An 18,326-nucleotide genomic window follows, 5' to 3' on the forward strand; every position below is an offset into this window, starting at 1 on the left:
AGTGAGAATCTCTCCACTGTCCTCCCCCAAGCACCAGGCCCTGCCTCCCCTCCCCAGGCCCTGCCATCACCACCTCCCCGACAGGGCACAGGACAGCGCGGGTGCCTGTGGGCACGGCGAGGCCGTGCGTCACAAATCGTTCTGGGCGAGCGGGCGGGCGCGTCGGCACCAGAACCCCGGGGCCTTGGCCGGATTTGCTGACGCGTCCGTTCTCAGCCCGAGCCCCCAGCCCAGCCGCTAACAGCCGGGCCGTTTGGGGGGGCCCGGGCCCCAAGTCCGTGCCGGGGCCGCAGTGATGTGAACTGACAACGGCGGCTTGGCGAGGCTAAAAGCGTGAAAATGATCAAGGCCCGCGGGTCGCCTGTGATCATTAGGGGGCTCTTTGATGGGGCCGCCCGCTCGGGGACCGGGAACAATGAGCTCATTCAGCCCGGGGAAGGCTGCAGCCAGGCCCCCGCTCCCAAGCCAGCCAGCCCGGGCCCGGAGAACTCACCACCCTAATGAATTCCAACTGGATCAGCTCCCCTCCCGCCCCCATTTACCGGCACCTTCCCGGCCCATCCCCACGGCAGGGCCCTGGCACCACCGCCGGGCACTGCCTTAATGAATTCAGCCGTTTGTGTGTCCCCCAGCATGGGAAAGCGCGGCCCCGGCCCCCCCTGGGGCACTGTATATATACAACGCCATTCGCCCCGGGACTCATTGTTCCCCTGTCAGCTCCAGAGCACGCAGCGGTGGAGACGAGGAGCGAGGGGGGGACCCCAGCTCCCGGCCCAGCGGCCAGGCAGGCAGAGGGGAAGAGCCGGCCCAGAACCAGCGTAGTGCTCCCACCTGCCACACCATGCTGCTGCCGCTGGTCTGCCTCCTGCAGCTGACGGCTGGCGCCCCCGTGGGCAAGGAGCTTCACCAGGTGCCAGCCAGCGTCCTGCAAGGTGAGTGCGGGCACCGGTGGGGCACCAGTCCCTGCTCAGCCCAGGCAGAGCCCCACTGGGCAACCAGGCTCCAGGCAAGGGGCTCGTTTGTTGCCAGGGGGCTTTGCTTACAGGATTGGTGCGGCTGCCAAGGAGGTGTGTGTGGGGGTAGTTCTGGGAACCAGGCCTCCCGGGTCCCGTTCCTGGCTCTGGGAGGGGAGTAGGGTCTAGTGGTTAGAGCAGGGGGGGCTGGGAATCAGGACTCCTGGGTCCCATTCCTGGCTCTGAGAGGGGAGTAGGGTCTAATGGTTAGATCAGGGCAGCTGGGAGCCAGCACTCCTGGGTCCTATATTCCCAGCTTTGTCTGCTGCTCATTTGGGACAGTGGGCAAACCCCTTCGCGGTCCCCGTCCCCCCCGGGGATCCCCGGGGCCGTGTGGTTCATTGCAATGACTCGGGGCTCCCATCCTGGTGGGTTTCATGGTGGCCGCCCTGGGCTTTTTGCAGGGGCTGGTCAGGCCCGTGGGGGGCACTGCTGGGAGCAGGAAGGGCCGAGGGGAAGATGTGTGGGGGAGGGAGCTGGCCCCACCCTGCATGCACCTGTTGGCTTTTGCAGAGTAATCGAAAATACAAGGTCCGGGGTGGGCTCATCCCTGAACCTCAGCCACTGCAGCCAAACCCTGCCTTGCTCCTTGGGTGGGAATTCCCAGGCGAAGGGGCGGGCGGAGCCCCGCATGGGGAGCCTTGGATTGGCCCTTGGGGTCCCGGGCCGGGCTCTGAGGTAGCTCCTGGGAACCTGAGCGCCCCTGTAAAAGGCAGTGGACTCTCACTGACACAAACACACGCAGGCCACCCCCCAGAGCAAGCCCGCAATGCATCACTGCTCATGCAACCCGCTAATGCAACTACACCCAATGCAAACACAACCCTTCTCCCCATGCAAATACCCCCCTGCAAACACACGCATGCATCCTGTGACGGGTTGGATCACAGAAACCCCCTTGGGAGCTGCCAAGCGATGTGCCAAGACTACTTCTATTTCTGTTTTCCCTGCCAGCTCAGGACTCCAGCACCCTGTCTTGCTGAGCCAGACACTCCAGTCTGCTCCAACACAGGGTCTGAATTACTTGCCCCAAAGCTGCAGGTTTACCTGAAAACAGCTCACAGTAGTGTGCTTGTCTTTAGCACTCAGATGCCCAACTCCCAATGGGGTCTAAACCCAAATAAATCCGTTTTACCCTGTATAAAGCTTATGCAGGGCAAACTCATAAATTGTTCACCCTCTATAACACTGATAGAGAGAGATGCACAGTTGTTTGCTCCCTCAGGTATTAATACATACTCTGAGTTAATTAATAAATAAAAAGTGATGTTATTAAATACAGAAAGTAGGATTTAAGTAGTTCCAATTAGTAACAGAACGAAGTAAGTCACCAAGCAAAATAAAATAAAATGCGCAAATCTATGTCTAATCAAACTGAATACAGATAATCTCACCCTCAGAGATGCTTCAGTAAGTTTTTCTCAGACTGGACAACTTCCAGGCCTGGGCACAATTCTTTCCCCTGGTACAGCTCTTGTTGTAGCTCAGGTGGTAGCTAGGGGATTCTTCATGATGGCTCCTCTCCCTCTTTTTGTTCTTTTCCACCCCTTTATATATTTTTTGCATAAGGTGGAAACCCTTTGTCCCCTTGGGTTGCCCCCCACACACACTGGAAAAGCACCAGGTTAAAGATGGATTCCAGGTCAGGTGACATGATCACATGTCACCGCAAGACTTCATTACCCACTTGCCAGCACACAGGTATACAGGAAGACTCACAGGTAAACACAGCCATCTGCAGACAATGGTCCTGGTTAATGGGAGTTATTAAGATTCCAAACCACCATTAATGGCCCACACTTTGCATAATTACACTAGGCCCTCAGAGTTATATTTCATATTTCTAGTTTTAGATAAAAGAGTGGTACATTTATACAAATAGGATGACCACACTCAGTAGATTATAAGCTTTGTAATGATACCTTACAAGAGACCTTTTGCATGAAGCATATCCCAGTTACATTATATTCACTTATTATCATGTTTTTATAAAACCATATAGATGGCACAACGTCACACACCCCTCAATGAAATCCCCAACGCGCCCCCCCCCCATGCAAACAACCCCCCAATGCACACACCCCATTGCCAATGCAACGCCCCCCCAGTGCAAATGCATATCTAACCCCGGCTGGAGGGGCAGGGCACCTTCCCTGCAGTGAGTCTGGTTGCTAAGCACCGTGCCCTGTGCCCAGCACACGCCCGTGTTGTGGCGCGAAGCCCTGACAAGCCCATTGTCATTTGGGAGGCGGAGGGTGCCCAGACAAGCTGAATCGGATCCCAAGCTCAGCTCTCCCCCACTCCCAGAGCCTGGCACTCGGTACTCAGCCTCTACAGGCCTGGAAGCGGCTGGCCTGAAACCTGGGCGCCGCGCCATGCCGCAGGGGAGCGCCCTGTGTGTCCGACCTGCAACGCACACAATGCACACGGGGGAGCCAGGACTCCATGGTCCTATTCTCCGCTTTGCCAGGTGCCCACCTGGGACCATGGGCAAGCCCCTTCGCCCTCTGTGTGCCAGCTTGCCCAGGGTGAGGGTGGGCCCCACCTCGGGACCCCCTGGGGCAGCGTGGCTCCACACACATGCTCTGTGAGGCTCAGGCACAACAGGGGAAAGACCCTCCTTGCTGGCTCCTTGCTGCCTGGGAGGCACATGGCTTCACGACTCCTGCTTGGCTCGCCAGCTGGAATGCCATTGCCCCGGAGCGCCGGTGAGGGGGGCTCCCATCGCTCGCTGCCCCTCACCGCCAGGCATGGGACGGGATCCCACCCAGTGGGGACAGTAACCACAACTGCCTGAGCCCCGAGGGGGAGAGACAGGCCCCACGCCAGGGCGAGCCAAACCCAGGCAGAGGGATCCCCATATGCAGGATTGGACCGGGGCCAGCTACTGCAGGAGAGGCCGAGGCTGGCAGGAGGACCCAGCTCACCCCCACATTGTGGGGAGGGATAGCTCAGTGGTTTGAGCATTGGCCTGCTAAACCCAGGGTTGTGAGTTCAATCCTTGAGGGGGCCATTTAGGGATCTGGGGCAAAAATCTGTCAGGGGCTTGGTCCTGCTTTGAGCAGGGGGGTGGACTAGATGACCTCCTGAGGTCCCTTCCAACCCTGATATTCTATGATCTCCCCGGCTGCTCGGGCCTGGCATTGTCCCGCTTTGGTCTGTTCCCTGCACTCCGGACCCTCAGTCACATAGAGGCCCAATGGGGAGAAGAGGGGTGGAACTGTGCTCTGGGATCCCCCTGCCTGGGGGGGCGTGGCCAGGGGTAGGGAGGGGGCGTGGTTGAGGTGCAGCGGAAGCGAGAGCAGCCCCAAGGGGAGGCAAGGGGGCTTGGAGCCGCCCTCCAGGCCAAAGGGGCTGGCAGTCAGGGCTGTGAGCTAGGGCTGACCAGGCTCCTCTCTCTCTCTCTCTGCAGCACTGTCCAGCCGGGGGACGCTGGTCCTAGAGGCCGCCCTGAAGAGCGCCCTGGTGGCCCTGGAGGGGGCGCTGGCCGAGCACGAGCGGCGGCTGCGGGAGTGTGGGGAGTGCGCGCCCTGCCTCTTTGGGGATTGCGGCAACCGGAGCGGGGAGTGTGCCCGTGAGTGCCAGCCCCCCGCCCGCCCGGCCACACACACCAGCAGCGCAGGCTGGCTGGGGGCTCCTGCACGAGGCCCCATGGCCTGTCCCCTGGTCAGTGGCAGCCCCATGGCAGGGAGGTCATTGGTGGAGCAGGCTGGGGTGACCTGCCGGAGCAGCAGTAGCCCTGCTGTTGCCAACAGCCTGTTCGCTCCAGCGAGCGCCCCTACAATAACAAACCAGCGCAGGCGGCCTCACAGCTGTCTTGGTAACACCACGCAGGGGCGAGGATGGCTAACCTGTGTGGGCAGCACCATCCCCCACAGACAGCCCTACACTCCTGAGAGACCCTACAATAACAAACCCATGTGCGCGCAGCCCAGCTCTCTGGAGAGACCCTACAATAACAAACCCATGTGCGCGCAGCCCAGCTCTCTGGAGAGACCCTACAATAACAAACAAGGGCCAATCCAATGGGTGTTCAGACTGCACTATGGGGGAAGAACCGGAGGGAGGGCGTGAGGGTAAGGAAGGAAATTCGGCAGCATGGTGCCCTTGGCTGATAGCCCGGCCCTGTGCATAGCCTGTGGGTGGGGAGTGGGCTCCACTCTGACCTGTCTCCTCTCTCCCCAGCCCCGGAGGCCCCTGTGGCTCCCCTGCCCAGCTGCCAGGCTGTCCTGGAAGCCCAGGCTACCCCGGAGCAGGCCGAGAGGAACTGGGCACTGAGCAAGGCGTGTGCCCCGTACCAGCGCCTGTGCCCCGCTGACGCCCTGAGCCCTGACGCCTGCGTCCGGCTGATGGCTGGGCACTGCCAGCTGCGCCTGCAGGAGTGCAGTAGGTGCCAGCCCAGATCGGGGGCACGGGGTGGGTGGGTGAAGCCCGACCTCAGCTCAGTGGAGTTCACCAAGCAGGGGGATGGCCCACCTGGTCTCTGGCTAAGTGACGCCAGCCCCAGCCCCTCCCCCCGCCCGGGGGTCACCCACTGGGGCTAAGCTCATCCCCCCACAGCACCCCTAGCCCAGGAGCTGGTGCCGAATGTGGCTCGGCTCCCATCTCTCCCCTGGCCTGCTGTGCCAGCCGCCACCCTCAGCTGCACCCACAGGGGGCGCCGCTGGGCAGCACAGGGCTCTCCACCGCCCCTTTGGGCTGCACCCACAACACTAGGCTCAGCTTGGGCTGGTTTGATGGCGGGATCTCACAGGAGACCCTACAATAACAAACAGGGAGCCCGGACAACTGGGCAATGCTGCTGGGCGAGTGACCCGCGGTGCACAGTGCAGGGAAAACAGGCCCAGATCAGGCCCCAGCACTGGGCTCTGGTCCCCACTGCTCTGCCCCGCAGCCCCATCCCCTCCTAGAGGGATGGCGTCAGGGCAAACACCCCCCTGCCCCCACCCACAGATGGGGCAGAGCGAGGGAGCCTCTAGGTCCCAGGCTGTTACAGCTCCTCCCCAATTGGACGACCCCAGCCCACTGAGTAGCTGGGTTTTGCTCCTGGGAGACCCTACAATACACAAACCACTGTGAGCAGCCCCCACGCTCTCAGGAGACCCTACAATAACAAACACCAAATGGCAGGGAAATCCCAGCCCGGGCAGGAGGCTGATTTCCGCAGCCCTGGGGGGCTGTGAAGGGGCCCAGCCGGGGGGTGGGTGGGGAGTGCAGGAGGCCCCGGCACACAGGTGGCATGTGTGCCCGGCAGCGTGGCCCATCCCTCGGGTCTCGTATCCCTGCAGGGCTGCAGAGCAACATGGATGATATGAACGGCCTCTCGGACCAGCCGGCACCAGGTCAGTCTGCAGCTGCTCCAGGGGTTTGGGGCCACACCCCATCCCAGGTGTGTGGTGGGCACAGGAATGAGGGCTGGGCATCGCCCTGCTGCCAGGCAGGGACATGCCTTCCCATGTGCCCCAGCTTCAGCGACACGTGGCGATGGGGCAGAGGCCCCATGGGGGCAGGGGTAGCTGCCCCGTTGGGTTCACCCTGGATGGGCACAGCTTGCTGAGCTCCTCGTACCCTCTACCCACCCTGCCAAGCTTGCATGGGGCCACAGCGCCACCCCTCAGCCCTCGCTGCCTGCGTGGGCACCGAGGTCGGTGTCGGCAACTGGCAGGACTGTAGGGGAGCCCGCAGCTGCCCCAGGACACAGCTGCGTGAGTATCCAGCCCACACACACACGCACCGTGCAGTGCATCCCCAGCACGCGCACACACACACCGTGCAGTGCATTCCCGGCACAGACACACACACACTGTGCAGTGCATCCCCGGCACAGACACACGCACCGTGCAGTGCATCCCCAGCACAGACACACACGCACCGTGCAGTGCATCCCCAGCACAGACACACACGCACCGTGCAGTGCATCCCCGGCACAGACACACACGCACCGTGCAGTGCATCCCCAGCACAGACACACACGCACCGTGCAGTGCATCCCCGGCACAGACACACACGCACCGCGCAGTGCATCCCCGGCACAGACACACACGCACTGTGCAGTGCATCCCCGGCACAGACACACACGCACTGTGCAGTGCATTCCTGACGTGCACACACACACGCACACACACACACGCCTTGTTATTAAGCACTCCTGGCATTAAGCATGACAGCTCCACAGACAGGCCGTTCCACTCCAGCTCCCAGCCCCAGGCTGGACCCAGCCCTGTTAAAGGAACAGACGCGCTAACCCGCCTATTTGGGCCTGGAGAGGGGCCCAAGGTTGGGCCCTTGGTGGCACCCAAGAATATTGGGGCCCAATTGAGCCTCTTGTCTCATGAAACATGTAGCACAAGGATAGCAGGGGGCTGCAGGTCGGGAGTGAGGGGCATTGGCAGAACTGGGGGGGGCAGGGCTGGGCTGGCAGGGGGCTGCGGGTCAGGAGTGAGGGGCATTGGCAAAGCTGTGGGGGAACCTCCTCCCTCTCCCCCATCTGATCTCTTCTCTCTCTCTCTCTTCCTCCCCAGGGACGTGTGGCCGGGGGGTGGTGGCACCCAATGCCACAGCAGCCAAGGGCAAGATCGTGGGGGGCAGCGTGGCCCCGCGGGGCGCCTGGCCCTGGCTGGTCTCGGTGCGGCTGGGCGGGGAGCTGATGTGCGGCGGGGTGCTGGTGGGGGCCACCTGGGTCCTCACGGCTGCGCACTGCTTCACCGGGTATGGCTGGGGCTAGTCCCAGGGGGCGCGGAGCGGGGGCATCTCCCATGGGAGCACTGAGGGCAGCTGGCCAGTGCCAGCCCAGGGCAGAGACGGGCTGGGCTGCCCCAGCCACAGGGCACGGCCCCTGTGCAGCTCGGCTCCCAAAGGCAATGGGGCAGCCTCCCCCTCACCATGCCACCCTGCCCAGCCACTGCTCGGGCCTAGCCCTGCTGCCCCCTGATGGGGGGAAGGTGCCTGGCGCAGGGCAGCTGAGCCCCAGGGCGGGGAGCCCCAGGGGCCCAGCTGGCAGACGTGCCTGGGGCCAGATCCCCTGTGGGGGGAGCGGGAGGGGGCCTGGCTCTATCTGTGTCACGGAGTCCCTAGGCGATGCTCTGGAGCTGCTCCCCACAAATCCAGTCAGGACTTTGCGGAGCCTCCTCTCCCTTGGAGCAGATTGTCTTCAGGGCAAGAAGCTCACACGGCTTCACCTTCCTGGGTCTGACCTTGGAGCATTCAGCATATGCCCCTCCGTGCGCTTCCCACAGCGAGTCCGCCCAGGCGGGGTCCTGGGGAAGCCAGAGGGTCCTGCACCCCCACTTTGCAGTCCGATGTGACTCTCAGCCAGCCAGTAAAACAGAGGTTTATTAGATGACAGGAACATGGTCTAAAACAGAGCTTGTAGGTACAGAGAACAGGACCCCTCAGCCGGGTCCATTTTGGGGGGCAGTGAGTCAGACAACCCCATCTGCACTCACTTCCGATCCCCAGCCAGCTCCAAACTGAAACCCCCTCCAGCCCCTCCTCCTCTGGCCTTTGTCTCTTTCCCGGGCCAGGAGGTCACCTGATCTCTTTGTTCACCTTTAGCTATTTCCTTGCAGGGGGGAAGGGCCCCGGCCATTTGTTGCCAGGATACAGAGTGTCGGCCAATTATGCACACTGGAGACTTAAGAAATGCATAGGGGAAACTGAGGCACCCACACAGTATTCAGAGGAAACATTAAGAACAGTCCCACTTCGTCACAGCCTGCCCCCCCTCATTCCCTGCTCCACCCCCTCGCAGGAACCGCAATGAGCTGGCCTGGACGGTGGTGGTGGGGGACTACGATCTCGCCAAGTGGGACGAGGGCGAGCAGGTGCTGCCCGTCAACCGCATCATCACCCACCCCAAGGTAAGAGGAAGGCCCCCCAGCATGTCCCCCACCTGCCTGCCCCAGGCGCCTGTGCCCAGCGTGCCACCTGTCCCCCCTGCCCTCCCGAGGCCCCGACTGCCCCCAGTATCCCAATCCCCCAGCACCCTGACCACCCCCCACTCCCTGACCCCCTGCTCCTCTCCCCCACAGTTCAACCCCAAGACCTTCCACAGTGACATGGCGCTGCTGGAGCTGGGGCGCCCGGTGGCCCCCTCGGCATGGCTGAGCCCGGTGTGCCTGCCCGACGGTCCCGAGGAGCCCGGCCCAGGGACGCCCTGCTACATCGCCGGCTGGGGGTCCCTCTACCAAGGTAGGTGAGGGGCGGGGCCGGGGCCAGTGCCGCCCAGTGTTCTCCTGCGCCCCCTGCTGGCGGGCCCCCTGCCAGGGCAGTGGGGGTTGGTCCAGGCGCTTTCCCTGCCGGAGCAGCGTCCTCTGGAGGCCAGTGGGCCCCAGCGACCCGGACATCTCCCCAAAGCTGGGACAGGGCATCTGGCATCTCAGCCAACCCAGCAGCCAGGTGCTGCCCTGGGCCAGCCCCGGGTGCTGCCCTCGCGCCCCCAGCACGGCTCCTATCAGCCCGGCACACAGCGGGGATGGCTCTGGCGCTGCAGACGGGCCGGGGATGGCTCCCTGCTGCCCGGGCGCTAGGCCCAGGCACCGCAGGGGTGGGGGGCACAGTGGGGGCAGCAGCCCCCTCCCATGACTTGCTCTTTGCCCTGGCAGAGGGGCCATCGGCCGAGGTGGTGATGGAGGCTCGGGTGCCCGTGCTGAGCCAGGACGCCTGCCGCAGCGCACTGGGCAAGGAGCTGCTCACCAATGCCATGTTTTGCGCCGGCTACTTGGCCGGCGGCATCGACTCCTGCCAGGTAACGGCTGGGGGGGTCCCAGGGTGAGGAGGGGGTGCCCCCCCCCCGCAGTGGGCCAGGCATGGAGTAGCCAGTCCCAAGGCCGGCAGTGTCACTGCAATCCACCACTGTGAGCTGCTACCTGCTGGGGCTGGCACACACCAGGCTGGAATCCCTCCACTGGGCGTGACCTGCTGGCAGAGCCAGGCATGGGGGGGCTGCCTAGTTGGGGCAGGGCAGAGCAGGGGGGGCTCCCTTAATCTTGACCATTTAGGAGCCCATGACTCCTAGGTCCTATTGCTGGCTCAGCTGCTGGCCAGGGCCTGCCCGGCTCCGTGACTCAGTTTACCCTCTACCCAAAGTGGCCAATGGCCAGATGGGGCTGGGTGGAGAGGGGCTTCCTAGGCCAAGTGCTCCTGGGGGACCTTAGAGCTGGTCCCTGCTTTGCCCAACCCTGCCCATGCTTCGTGCCAGCCTGTGGCTGCTTCTCCCCCAGGGAGATTCGGGCGGGCCCCTGACGTGCCAGGAGTCCGGGTCGCAGCAGTCCGTGCTGTACGGCATCACGTCATGGGGGGACGGCTGTGGGGAACAGGGCAAGCCGGGCGTGTACACCCGCGTGACGGCCTTCGCTGACTGGATCCGCCGCCAGATGGACAGTGAGTGCCATGGCCGGCTTGGCAGCAGGGCTGCAGAGGGCACACTCCAGGGCAGAGCAGCCTGAACCCCATGGAGGAATGGGCATTGGCTAGCTGGGACCGGGCACTGCAGGGCACCATCAGCCATAGGTGGGAAGGGGGCCCAGATGGCAGTGCCAGGGCAGGGAACAGAGCCACTAGGACACCTGAGTGTCTGTAAGCAGGATAGGAGGATGTGGTGGGGCAACGCCCGGGAGTCCCACAGGGGGTGGTGCCAGTGGTCCCCCCTGGGGAGGGCTGGGGCAGCATCCGAGGGTCCCCCAGGGGAGGGGTGGGGCGGTGCCCAGGGGTGTGGCCCTTTCTCTGTGTCCCTGACACCTAGCCCCTTGCCCTCCCCAGAATCACCCGAGAGCAGAGAGCCCACCTGCTTCGAGCTGCTGGCCGCATCCCAGCTGCCCGGCGAGCGCCAGCGTGCTGAGCTCGCCCACCTGTGCTCCTTCTATGCCCAGTCGTGTGCCCCGCCCCAAGGCCAGGCTGCTTGTGCCCGGGTCGCCGAGGAGACCTGCAGGATGAAGAGGAGGAGATGTGGTGAGTGGCGCTGGCCGGGAGGGGCTGGGCGCTGCCCGGGCGCAGAGCCTGTGGGCTCGGGGGCATCGGGCTGGGAGGCCTGGGACACACAACCTGAGCTCTTGGCGTGATCCGTGGCCCAGGGACTCTGACCCTCAGCACTCGTCAGGCCTCAAGCTTATGCCCACAAACTGGGACCAATCCCTTGCCTCCCGAGGTCAGAACTACCCTCTGTTGCTCCCACCCTGCAGATGGGTCCGCCCGAGGGAAGGGTGGGGGGAGCAGAGCAGGGCCAGGGGGTGAGATTGGGGTCCTATAGCTAATGGGGCGGCTGATAACGTGCTGTAGGGGCTGAGCAGGACAGGGAGGGCACACAGGGTGCCCCAGGCCCAGGCCACGCAGCTAAAGGGACAAGGGCCTTGCTGAGTGAGGGCAGTGCCAGCTGCTCTGTGGGCCCAGGCTCCGGGGGCACTGGGAGACATCCCGCTAACACCCGGATGTAACGATACTGCCTCTGGCGGGACACCACTGAGATACCAATTCAGGACAAATTGCTTAGAGCAGGGCAGTGACAGCCCAAGACTGGGGTTGCTTTGCACACCAAGGCAAACCAAACCAGCCAAACGGAGAAGACTTTGGTTTTACCCCACTGGCTAACCATAAATCTGTCACGGACTCACAGGTCATGCCCACTCGTGGCCCCGTGCGGTCCATGGGTGGGGGGTGCCCCTTTCAGTGAGACAGCCCTTCCCGGGGGTCCACTCTCTCTTGGGGTTAAGTCCCTCCACATCCTGAAGCCGCACTTCTCTGAGCCTTAGCACGTCTGGCTCTGCCGTGGGCCCCCTCAGGGAGTCCACTCGCTCTGGATCCCCGGGGCCTCCACCCCCCGAAGGGGACAATACAGCCTGTTCTCTAGACCGGAGTGACTCTCAGCCAGCGTAAACCAGGAGGGTTTATTGAGCATTTGAACACAGCACAGGAAACTCTCAGGGCCTCAAGCCTGGCCTCCCTCAGCACAGCACATCCCCTTCTCCCCTGCATCCAGGTGGGCTCTACCTGCTCCCCTTCTCCAGCCCAGAGCCCCCCTGCTTCCCAGCTGGGCATCTGATATCACCGGCCCCAAGCCCCGCCTCTGTCCATTGTCTTCTCTCCAGGTAAACAGATTGCCTGGGCCTCCTCGCCTCACTTCTGTCCTCTGGCCCCTCTGGCTGGAACTGGCTGGTCAGGTCAACGGGGTCCTCTCTGCGCAACCCATTGTCCTCCCCCAACCAGAACCAGCTGTGACTCCTGAGCTGGGTCTCTGGGTTACCAGGTCACCAGTCGCTAGGGTATCCATCCTCCAGGCCATTGGCTGGGGTCCCAAGTTCCCTCGCTGGTCCTCTGTAACAACAACTCCCTCTCCCATCACCTCATTAAACCAGTAACACCCAGGGAAACTCAGTCCCACCCCCTCTCCACGCAAACCATTGGAAAAACAAGGAAAAAACAAGACAATCCCCCACTTCATCACAAAGTCATACAAGCAATTCCCTCCAGTTTCCCAGTATCACCACCAGTGCCACTCGTTATGGAGATGACTGGTTATGAAAACCAATACCCCTGTAAAAGAAAGAAAGAGGTTCTCCTGATCCTAAAGGACCAAACCCCAGAGCCAGGTCAAGTGATAAGTTAGATCTTACCCAAAATACATGCTTATAGCCAATTCTTATTAACTAAACTAAAATTTATTAAAAAAGAAAAGAGAGAGAGTGTTGGGAAAAAGATCAATATACAGACAGACTTGAGTTCAATTCTTGAGGTTCAGGTAGTTGCCAAAAGTCCTTTTAGAAATAGTCCACAGGTTATCGTCCAATGTCCATATTCAGGGTGACAAAGCAAATCTGAGATGAAGGATCGGTGTCCCAGGATTTTTATACATCACCAGCAGCCTTTTGGCCTGAGAAAACAATAGGCTTAACTTTCCTTCTCCTAAACATCCTGGCAATTAGCACAGGGTAATTTATCCATTAAACAGTTCAGATAAAGGTTACCACAACCTTCAAAGGTTTTTAAGGCCCGTCTTGACAAAGCCCTGGCTGGGATGATTTAGTTGGGGCTTGGTCCTGCTTTGAGCAGGGGGTTGGACTAGATGACCTCCTGAGGTCCCTTTCAACCCCAATATTCTATGATTCAAAGAGACATAGCCAATAATACTATTTCACTCAAGTGTCTTCCTAAATGGTAATACTCCTTTTTTGATCTTTGAATCAAAGCCATAGCAATAGACAAGACTTGTTTGCTTACATCCCAAGACCTGAGCAAACATCTACCCTTCTACCTCTAACAACGCCGCTGCATTTCAAAGCTCTATTCATTTACAGATCTTCCTAACTAGTCTTTAAAGTTCGGCCCCGGGTCAGGTCAGTCTGGGAGGTAATTAACTCTTTCTGGCCCTGTCACCTTCCAATGAGATATTACATTACACTCATAACGTCACACCCGTTCCTCACAGAGCTGCGCTCCTACGCCCAGATGCTGCTGGATTTCCTGCGTCGGGCCGAGGAGTTCTTCCGAAGCCAGGTGGACTTCGCCTTCTTCACCCACACCCTGCCCCGCTTCATGGAGCAGCTCTATGGGCATCTCTTCCCCGTCCGGGCTCGCCGGGCCACCGCAGGTACCTGCCCCACAGATCTGCCATCCCCTAGATCTCCCAGGGACCCCCATCCCCTCTGGATCTCCCACCTCCTCCGTCCGGGCCACGACAGGGACCCTCGCATCCCCCCATCCCAATCTCCTACCCGGGCCATGTCAGGGACCCCCATCCCCCTGGATCTCCCACCTCCCCCAGCTGAGCCATGGCAGGGAGGGACCCCCCCCCAGATCTCCCACATCCCCCAGCCAGGCCATGCCAGGGACCTCCATCACCCCGATCTCCTTCCTCCCCCACCCAGGCCACACCAGGGACCCCTGCCCCCTGGGTCTCCTACCTTCCCAGGCCATGGCAGGTACCTGCCCCGCAGATTTCCCCCATCCAGAACATGGCAGGGACCCCTGCCCCCTGGATTTCCCACCTCCCCCGCCCTTGCCATGGCAGGGACTCCCGACCCAGACCCCCCCATATCCTGCCTCTGGATCCCCACATCCCAGCTCTGTGCCCGCATGGGGATATAGGGGGACCCACTCGCTCTGCTTAGGGAACCTTGATCCCACCCCCAACCTCCACTGGGGGCTTTGGAGGCACTCCCAGTATGGACTCCCCAGTTGCCTCAGCTACAGCCTGGCCCCTCCTGTCCCTCCTCAGCGCTGCAGGGTGCAGGGTCTTTCCGGGAGCCGGCTGCCCCTCCACCCCCACAGCATCCAGCTGCCTGTACAGGGGCTGTCGCACCCCATGGCTGGGCCTGTGCTGGGGCACCAGGCCAGCTCCCTGGCACACGCCCAAGGCAGCATGGCCTCTACTTGCTCCACCCGCTGCCAGCCCTCCACCCTGCCCCACATGCCCCCCAGCTCCCTGCTGCCGAGACTGAATCCTGTATCGTCCCCCCAGGGCAGGGGGCCGAGGGGCAGGCAAGCCCTGAAGAACTCCCGAGCGCCCCCAGCAGGTAAAGCCAGTCCCAGGGCTGGGCGGGGCCCGGCGTGAGATCAGGGAGGGGGGAAGAGGTGCCAGCCATGGGGCGAGGGAGTGGGGGGAGGCGGGAGGGCAGGGCCAGACGTGGGGCGAGGGATCAGGGGCTGTGGGGGGAAGAGGCCTGTTGTGGTTTGGGGGGGACAGGCTGTGGGGCTCAGGCCAGTGCCAGGGGTCATGTGTCATCCCTCCCTCACCCCAGACATCCCTGCACAGCCAGCTGGCCACGGGAGCCAGGCTCCGCGGCGGGCACGGTCCCACCAGGCTGGGCGTGTGAGGGTGGAATTGACTCGAAGGGGGGCAATAGAGGGTTTGGCTGCAGGGTTACAGTCCCCTGGGCTGGTGCTGTCTGGCGCATCCCAGGGTCTGCTGGGACCCCCCCGCAATGCTCTGCTGCTGGCCGTGGCAGGGCTGCATCTCCCTGCCCCTCACCCTGCCCCTTGTCGCAGGACCCAGCCCCCACCCTTCTTGGCGCTGTTCCAGGCCGTGGGCCCCACGCTGGAGGACTGGGTGGGGGAGCTGAGCGCCATGGCTGGGGGTGACATGGCCCCCCCAGCTCCTGCACTGGCTGCTGGGCAACTCCGTGGGGAGGAGCAGCTCTTCCTGCAGGTAAGGGGGCGGGGGCTCTGATTGGGGCAGGGGGACCCCCAGCCTCTCCAAAGAGGGCAGCACTGCAGCCTGAGGATGCCCCTGGGCACCTGCCCCCCCACTCAGCTGGACCCCAAATCCAGCCCCCGCAGGCTGCCGAGGCCCTAGCCTTGGGGCAGGAACAGCTGTAAATCCCACCTGACCCCAGCACCCCCCACCTGACCCTGGGACCCCATCAATCCACCCCCTCCCTGCCTGACCTCAGCACAGATCCCCACACTCCCCCACCCCCACAGCTCCTTCCTGACCCCATCTTCCCCCCCACCTCATCTATCCCCAGCACAGGTCCCATCCTTCATCCCCACCCCCTTCCTGACGTCCCTGGCCCAGCCCCCAGGCCCCACAGCCGCAGGGAGCCCCCTGCTCCCATAGCGCCCAGCACTACCTGGGGTCGCTGTCGCTGGCATTGCCGATGGGTGCCTCTGTGGCCCAGGCGGGCCCAGCTCACACAGCCCCGCTCACTCCCTGCGTCTCTCTGGTTCAGCAGGCCGAGGGGGCAGTGGAGGCGCTGAAGGGGCATGGCTGGGCCTTTCTCCAGCGGCTGCGGGCTGAGCTGGGGGCCCGAGGAGCAGGGCCCCTGCCGGGAGCTGCCTCCCCGCTGAACCGTAAGTGCTTGCGGCGGGGTGAGGTGGGGGCATGTCTTGGGGCGCTCGCCCCAGCTAGTTACTCGCATGGGGGTGGGGGGTGCAAGGCACAGCTGTGCCCGGTTAGATCTGCCATGGCATTGCCCTGCCTCATGCCACCGGGCCTGGCCCTGGACCGTGCAGCCTGGCCTCAGATGGTCTAGGGTGCTCCAGTGCCAGCTCAGGGTGCCGTTGCATTGTGTTGCTGGGGGTGCACTAGCAGCGTATGGGGGCGGGGGAAGCCTGCCCTTTCCCCGCGGGGTGGTTGGAGCCTCTCTCTCTTTCTGTGTGGCAGGACCTGCGGCTGCTGGGGGCCTGTCCCTGCGGGTGAGGCGAGAGCTGGGGGGAGCCCTCCCCAGTGACGAGGGACCAGGCGATCGCAGAGGTATGCCCCCGCCACAGCAGTTGTGTGGTACAGGGCCCGGGCTCCCCCCCCAGGCTAAGGGGGGAGGGTTGCACTGGGACCCCTGCTGCAGCCAAGAGGTGCCTAGCCTCCACCGTGCCCTGTAGGGGCAGAGCCATATTGAACCCACCCCTACACCCATCCTGGCAGCTGGGCTCAGCGCACAGGGCCCCGTGCCACTTGGATGTGCCCGATGCCCCCTCCAGGCCTTTCCCTCTCCAGCCCAGGAGTACGGGGCCAAGCTTACCTGTTCCCCCTCGTGGGTCAGGACCCCAGGGGTAGGGCTTTGCCAGGCTAGGGGGTTGTTAACCCCAGTGCCCTGGCCCCATGTGCCAGGTAACCCCCCTGCCCTCTTAGCTGGAAACAGGGTCTTTGCTCCCCCCACCCAATGGCTGTGTGACATTGCTGTGCACACTGGCTACCCCCCACCCCAGAGGTGGCTGCAGCGATCCTTGCCCAGCCAGTACAGCATGTCAAGCCCTTTTGGCCCCTTTGAGATGAAAGGCACCAGGGAAATGCCAGCAGTTGGGTGGCAGGGGACAGGCCCGTAGGACCAGCTCCTGGCGCTCTGACGCTCCACCAGCCGGGGGATTTCAGGGAGTGCTCTGACTGCCCCTCCCCTCTTTGGCACAGGCTGCCCAGGGCTGCAGGAGGCGGCGCTGCAGGTACGCGCCGTGCGGGAGCTCTACCGCTGGGTCCTGCAGGTGCCAGAACGGGACCTGGCCATGACCTTCCAGGAGGTGAGTGAGCCATGCCCCGCGGGAATGCAGGGAGCTGACCAGCCACCGTGGGGCCACTGCTCTGGGCCAGCCCCCAGCACCACACCCTGGCTCTCACAGGGCCCCACTGGGCTGCAAGGGCTACTGCCAATGAGAGACCCACCCAACCATTCCCCCACTCCCCACATTGCCCCCCCCCACATGCCTCATCCCCTAGCTGTGGGGGGAGGGTCTCTGTCCCCCCCAGTGGTGGCTCCAGGTGCCAGCTGGGGGCTGAGCCATTTAGCCTTTATCTCCGTGCAGCCTGGGTTCAAACCCCACTGCCAGGGGTGGGGCAGGCGCCACCCCTCAGAGGAGCCCTTGAGTCCAGCTCCCTTCAGGGGCTATCAGCCAGCTGCACCCCACAGCAGTGAGGCAGGCGGCTTCCAGAGGCAGGCAGGTCCCCAGCTCACGCTCAGGGCAGTTCTGCCAGCCCAGGCGTTGTGCAGCCTGGAGCACCTGCCGCTGGGGGCTCCCTCGCGGCTCTGTGCCCCCGCCCCCCCTCACACTGTTCCCCTCTCCCCACAGATCCTGGTGGACCTGGGCTCCAAGAACGCCAAGGGGCTGTACAGGGCGCGGGTCCGGGCCACAGTTGGCGGGAAAGCCACTACCTTCCCCGCCCTGGTAGGGCTGGAGAGCGACTCGCTGTACCGCAGCATGCCCGGCCTCATCGCCTTGGCACTGGCAGCTTTGCAGACCTAACGCGGCCCCCGCTGCCCCCAGACGGCCCCTGGTGGAGAGAGGAGAGCTGGCCGGGGGTCCCTACTCAGCGCCAGCCTGGAGACGTGGCAGCGCCAGAGCCAGGCAACGGCCGAGACCCTCAGCACAGCAAGCAGGACCCAGCCTGGCACAGCCTGTTGCCATGGAGACTGCTGGGACCTCAAAGCCAGCTCCTCACAGCAGGGCCTTCCCTAGGCAGGGGGGCAGCCAGGACTGGAGGGGTCCCCTCCACCTCCCATGCACCCTGGAGTCTGGGCCAGCCCCCCAGCTGATGCAGGGGCTCCATGGGGCTGAAATGCAGCCCCCCCCCGCACCTCATGGGGCTAAGGCAAACTGCAGCTGTGTGCCCCTTGGCAGGGCAGGGCCTGGGCATGGGCAGCTAGAAGGAACAGCCTCCCCCTGGGCTTTCCTTTCTTGGCAGAGCTGGGTCCTAAAGGGCTCTAACCCTGGGCCCCCAGGCCCGTTTCTGGGCCCCCATGCCAGCCCCAGCAGCTTCGGCTCCCTGTCAAACAGCCACCAGAGGGAGCCGATTCCTTTGGGGGGTCCCCAGGCTCCCCCTTGGGGGCGCGCCTCTCGGAAGCTATTTATTTGTACAAAGAAAGGGTTATTTTTGAAATTAAATCTATGTTTTAT

The 18,326-nt window shown here is 63.0% G+C and overlaps 1 protein-coding gene across 1 annotated transcript; it reads left to right on the plus strand.

The window, feature by feature from the left end:
* Window positions 1–841: 841 nt before the first annotated feature.
* On the plus strand, window positions 842–18,326 carry PRSS56 (serine protease 56). The gene is made up of 17 exons (XM_065557437.1): window positions 842–932; window positions 4,402–4,587; window positions 5,199–5,399; window positions 6,302–6,355; window positions 7,535–7,721; window positions 8,764–8,872; window positions 9,044–9,203; window positions 9,617–9,759; window positions 10,235–10,394; window positions 10,773–10,961; window positions 13,432–13,593; window positions 14,464–14,518; window positions 14,991–15,150; window positions 15,674–15,794; window positions 16,108–16,197; window positions 16,849–16,955; window positions 17,502–18,326. The coding sequence occupies exons 1-17, from the start codon at window positions 842–844 to the stop codon at window positions 17,673–17,675; spliced, it is 2,349 nt and encodes a 782-aa protein (XP_065413509.1). The 3' UTR covers window positions 17,676–18,326.

This window comes from Chrysemys picta, chromosome 9 (genome assembly GCF_011386835.1).
Source record: "Chrysemys picta bellii isolate R12L10 chromosome 9, ASM1138683v2, whole genome shotgun sequence".
Lineage (NCBI taxonomy): Eukaryota > Metazoa > Chordata > Testudines > Emydidae > Chrysemys > Chrysemys picta.

Coding starts and splice junctions, on each gene's coding strand:
- PRSS56 (XM_065557437.1), top strand. CDS start 842: ATGCTGCTGCCGCTGGTCTGCCTCCTGCAGCTGACGGCTGGCGCCCCC. Junction 9,760..10,234: donor GCGGCATCGACTCCTGCCAG/GTAACGGCTGGG, acceptor CTTCTCCCCCAG/GGAGATTCGGGCGGGCCCCT. Junction 14,519..14,990: donor CTCCCGAGCGCCCCCAGCAG/GTAAAGCCAGTC, acceptor CCCTTGTCGCAG/GACCCAGCCCCCACCCTTCT.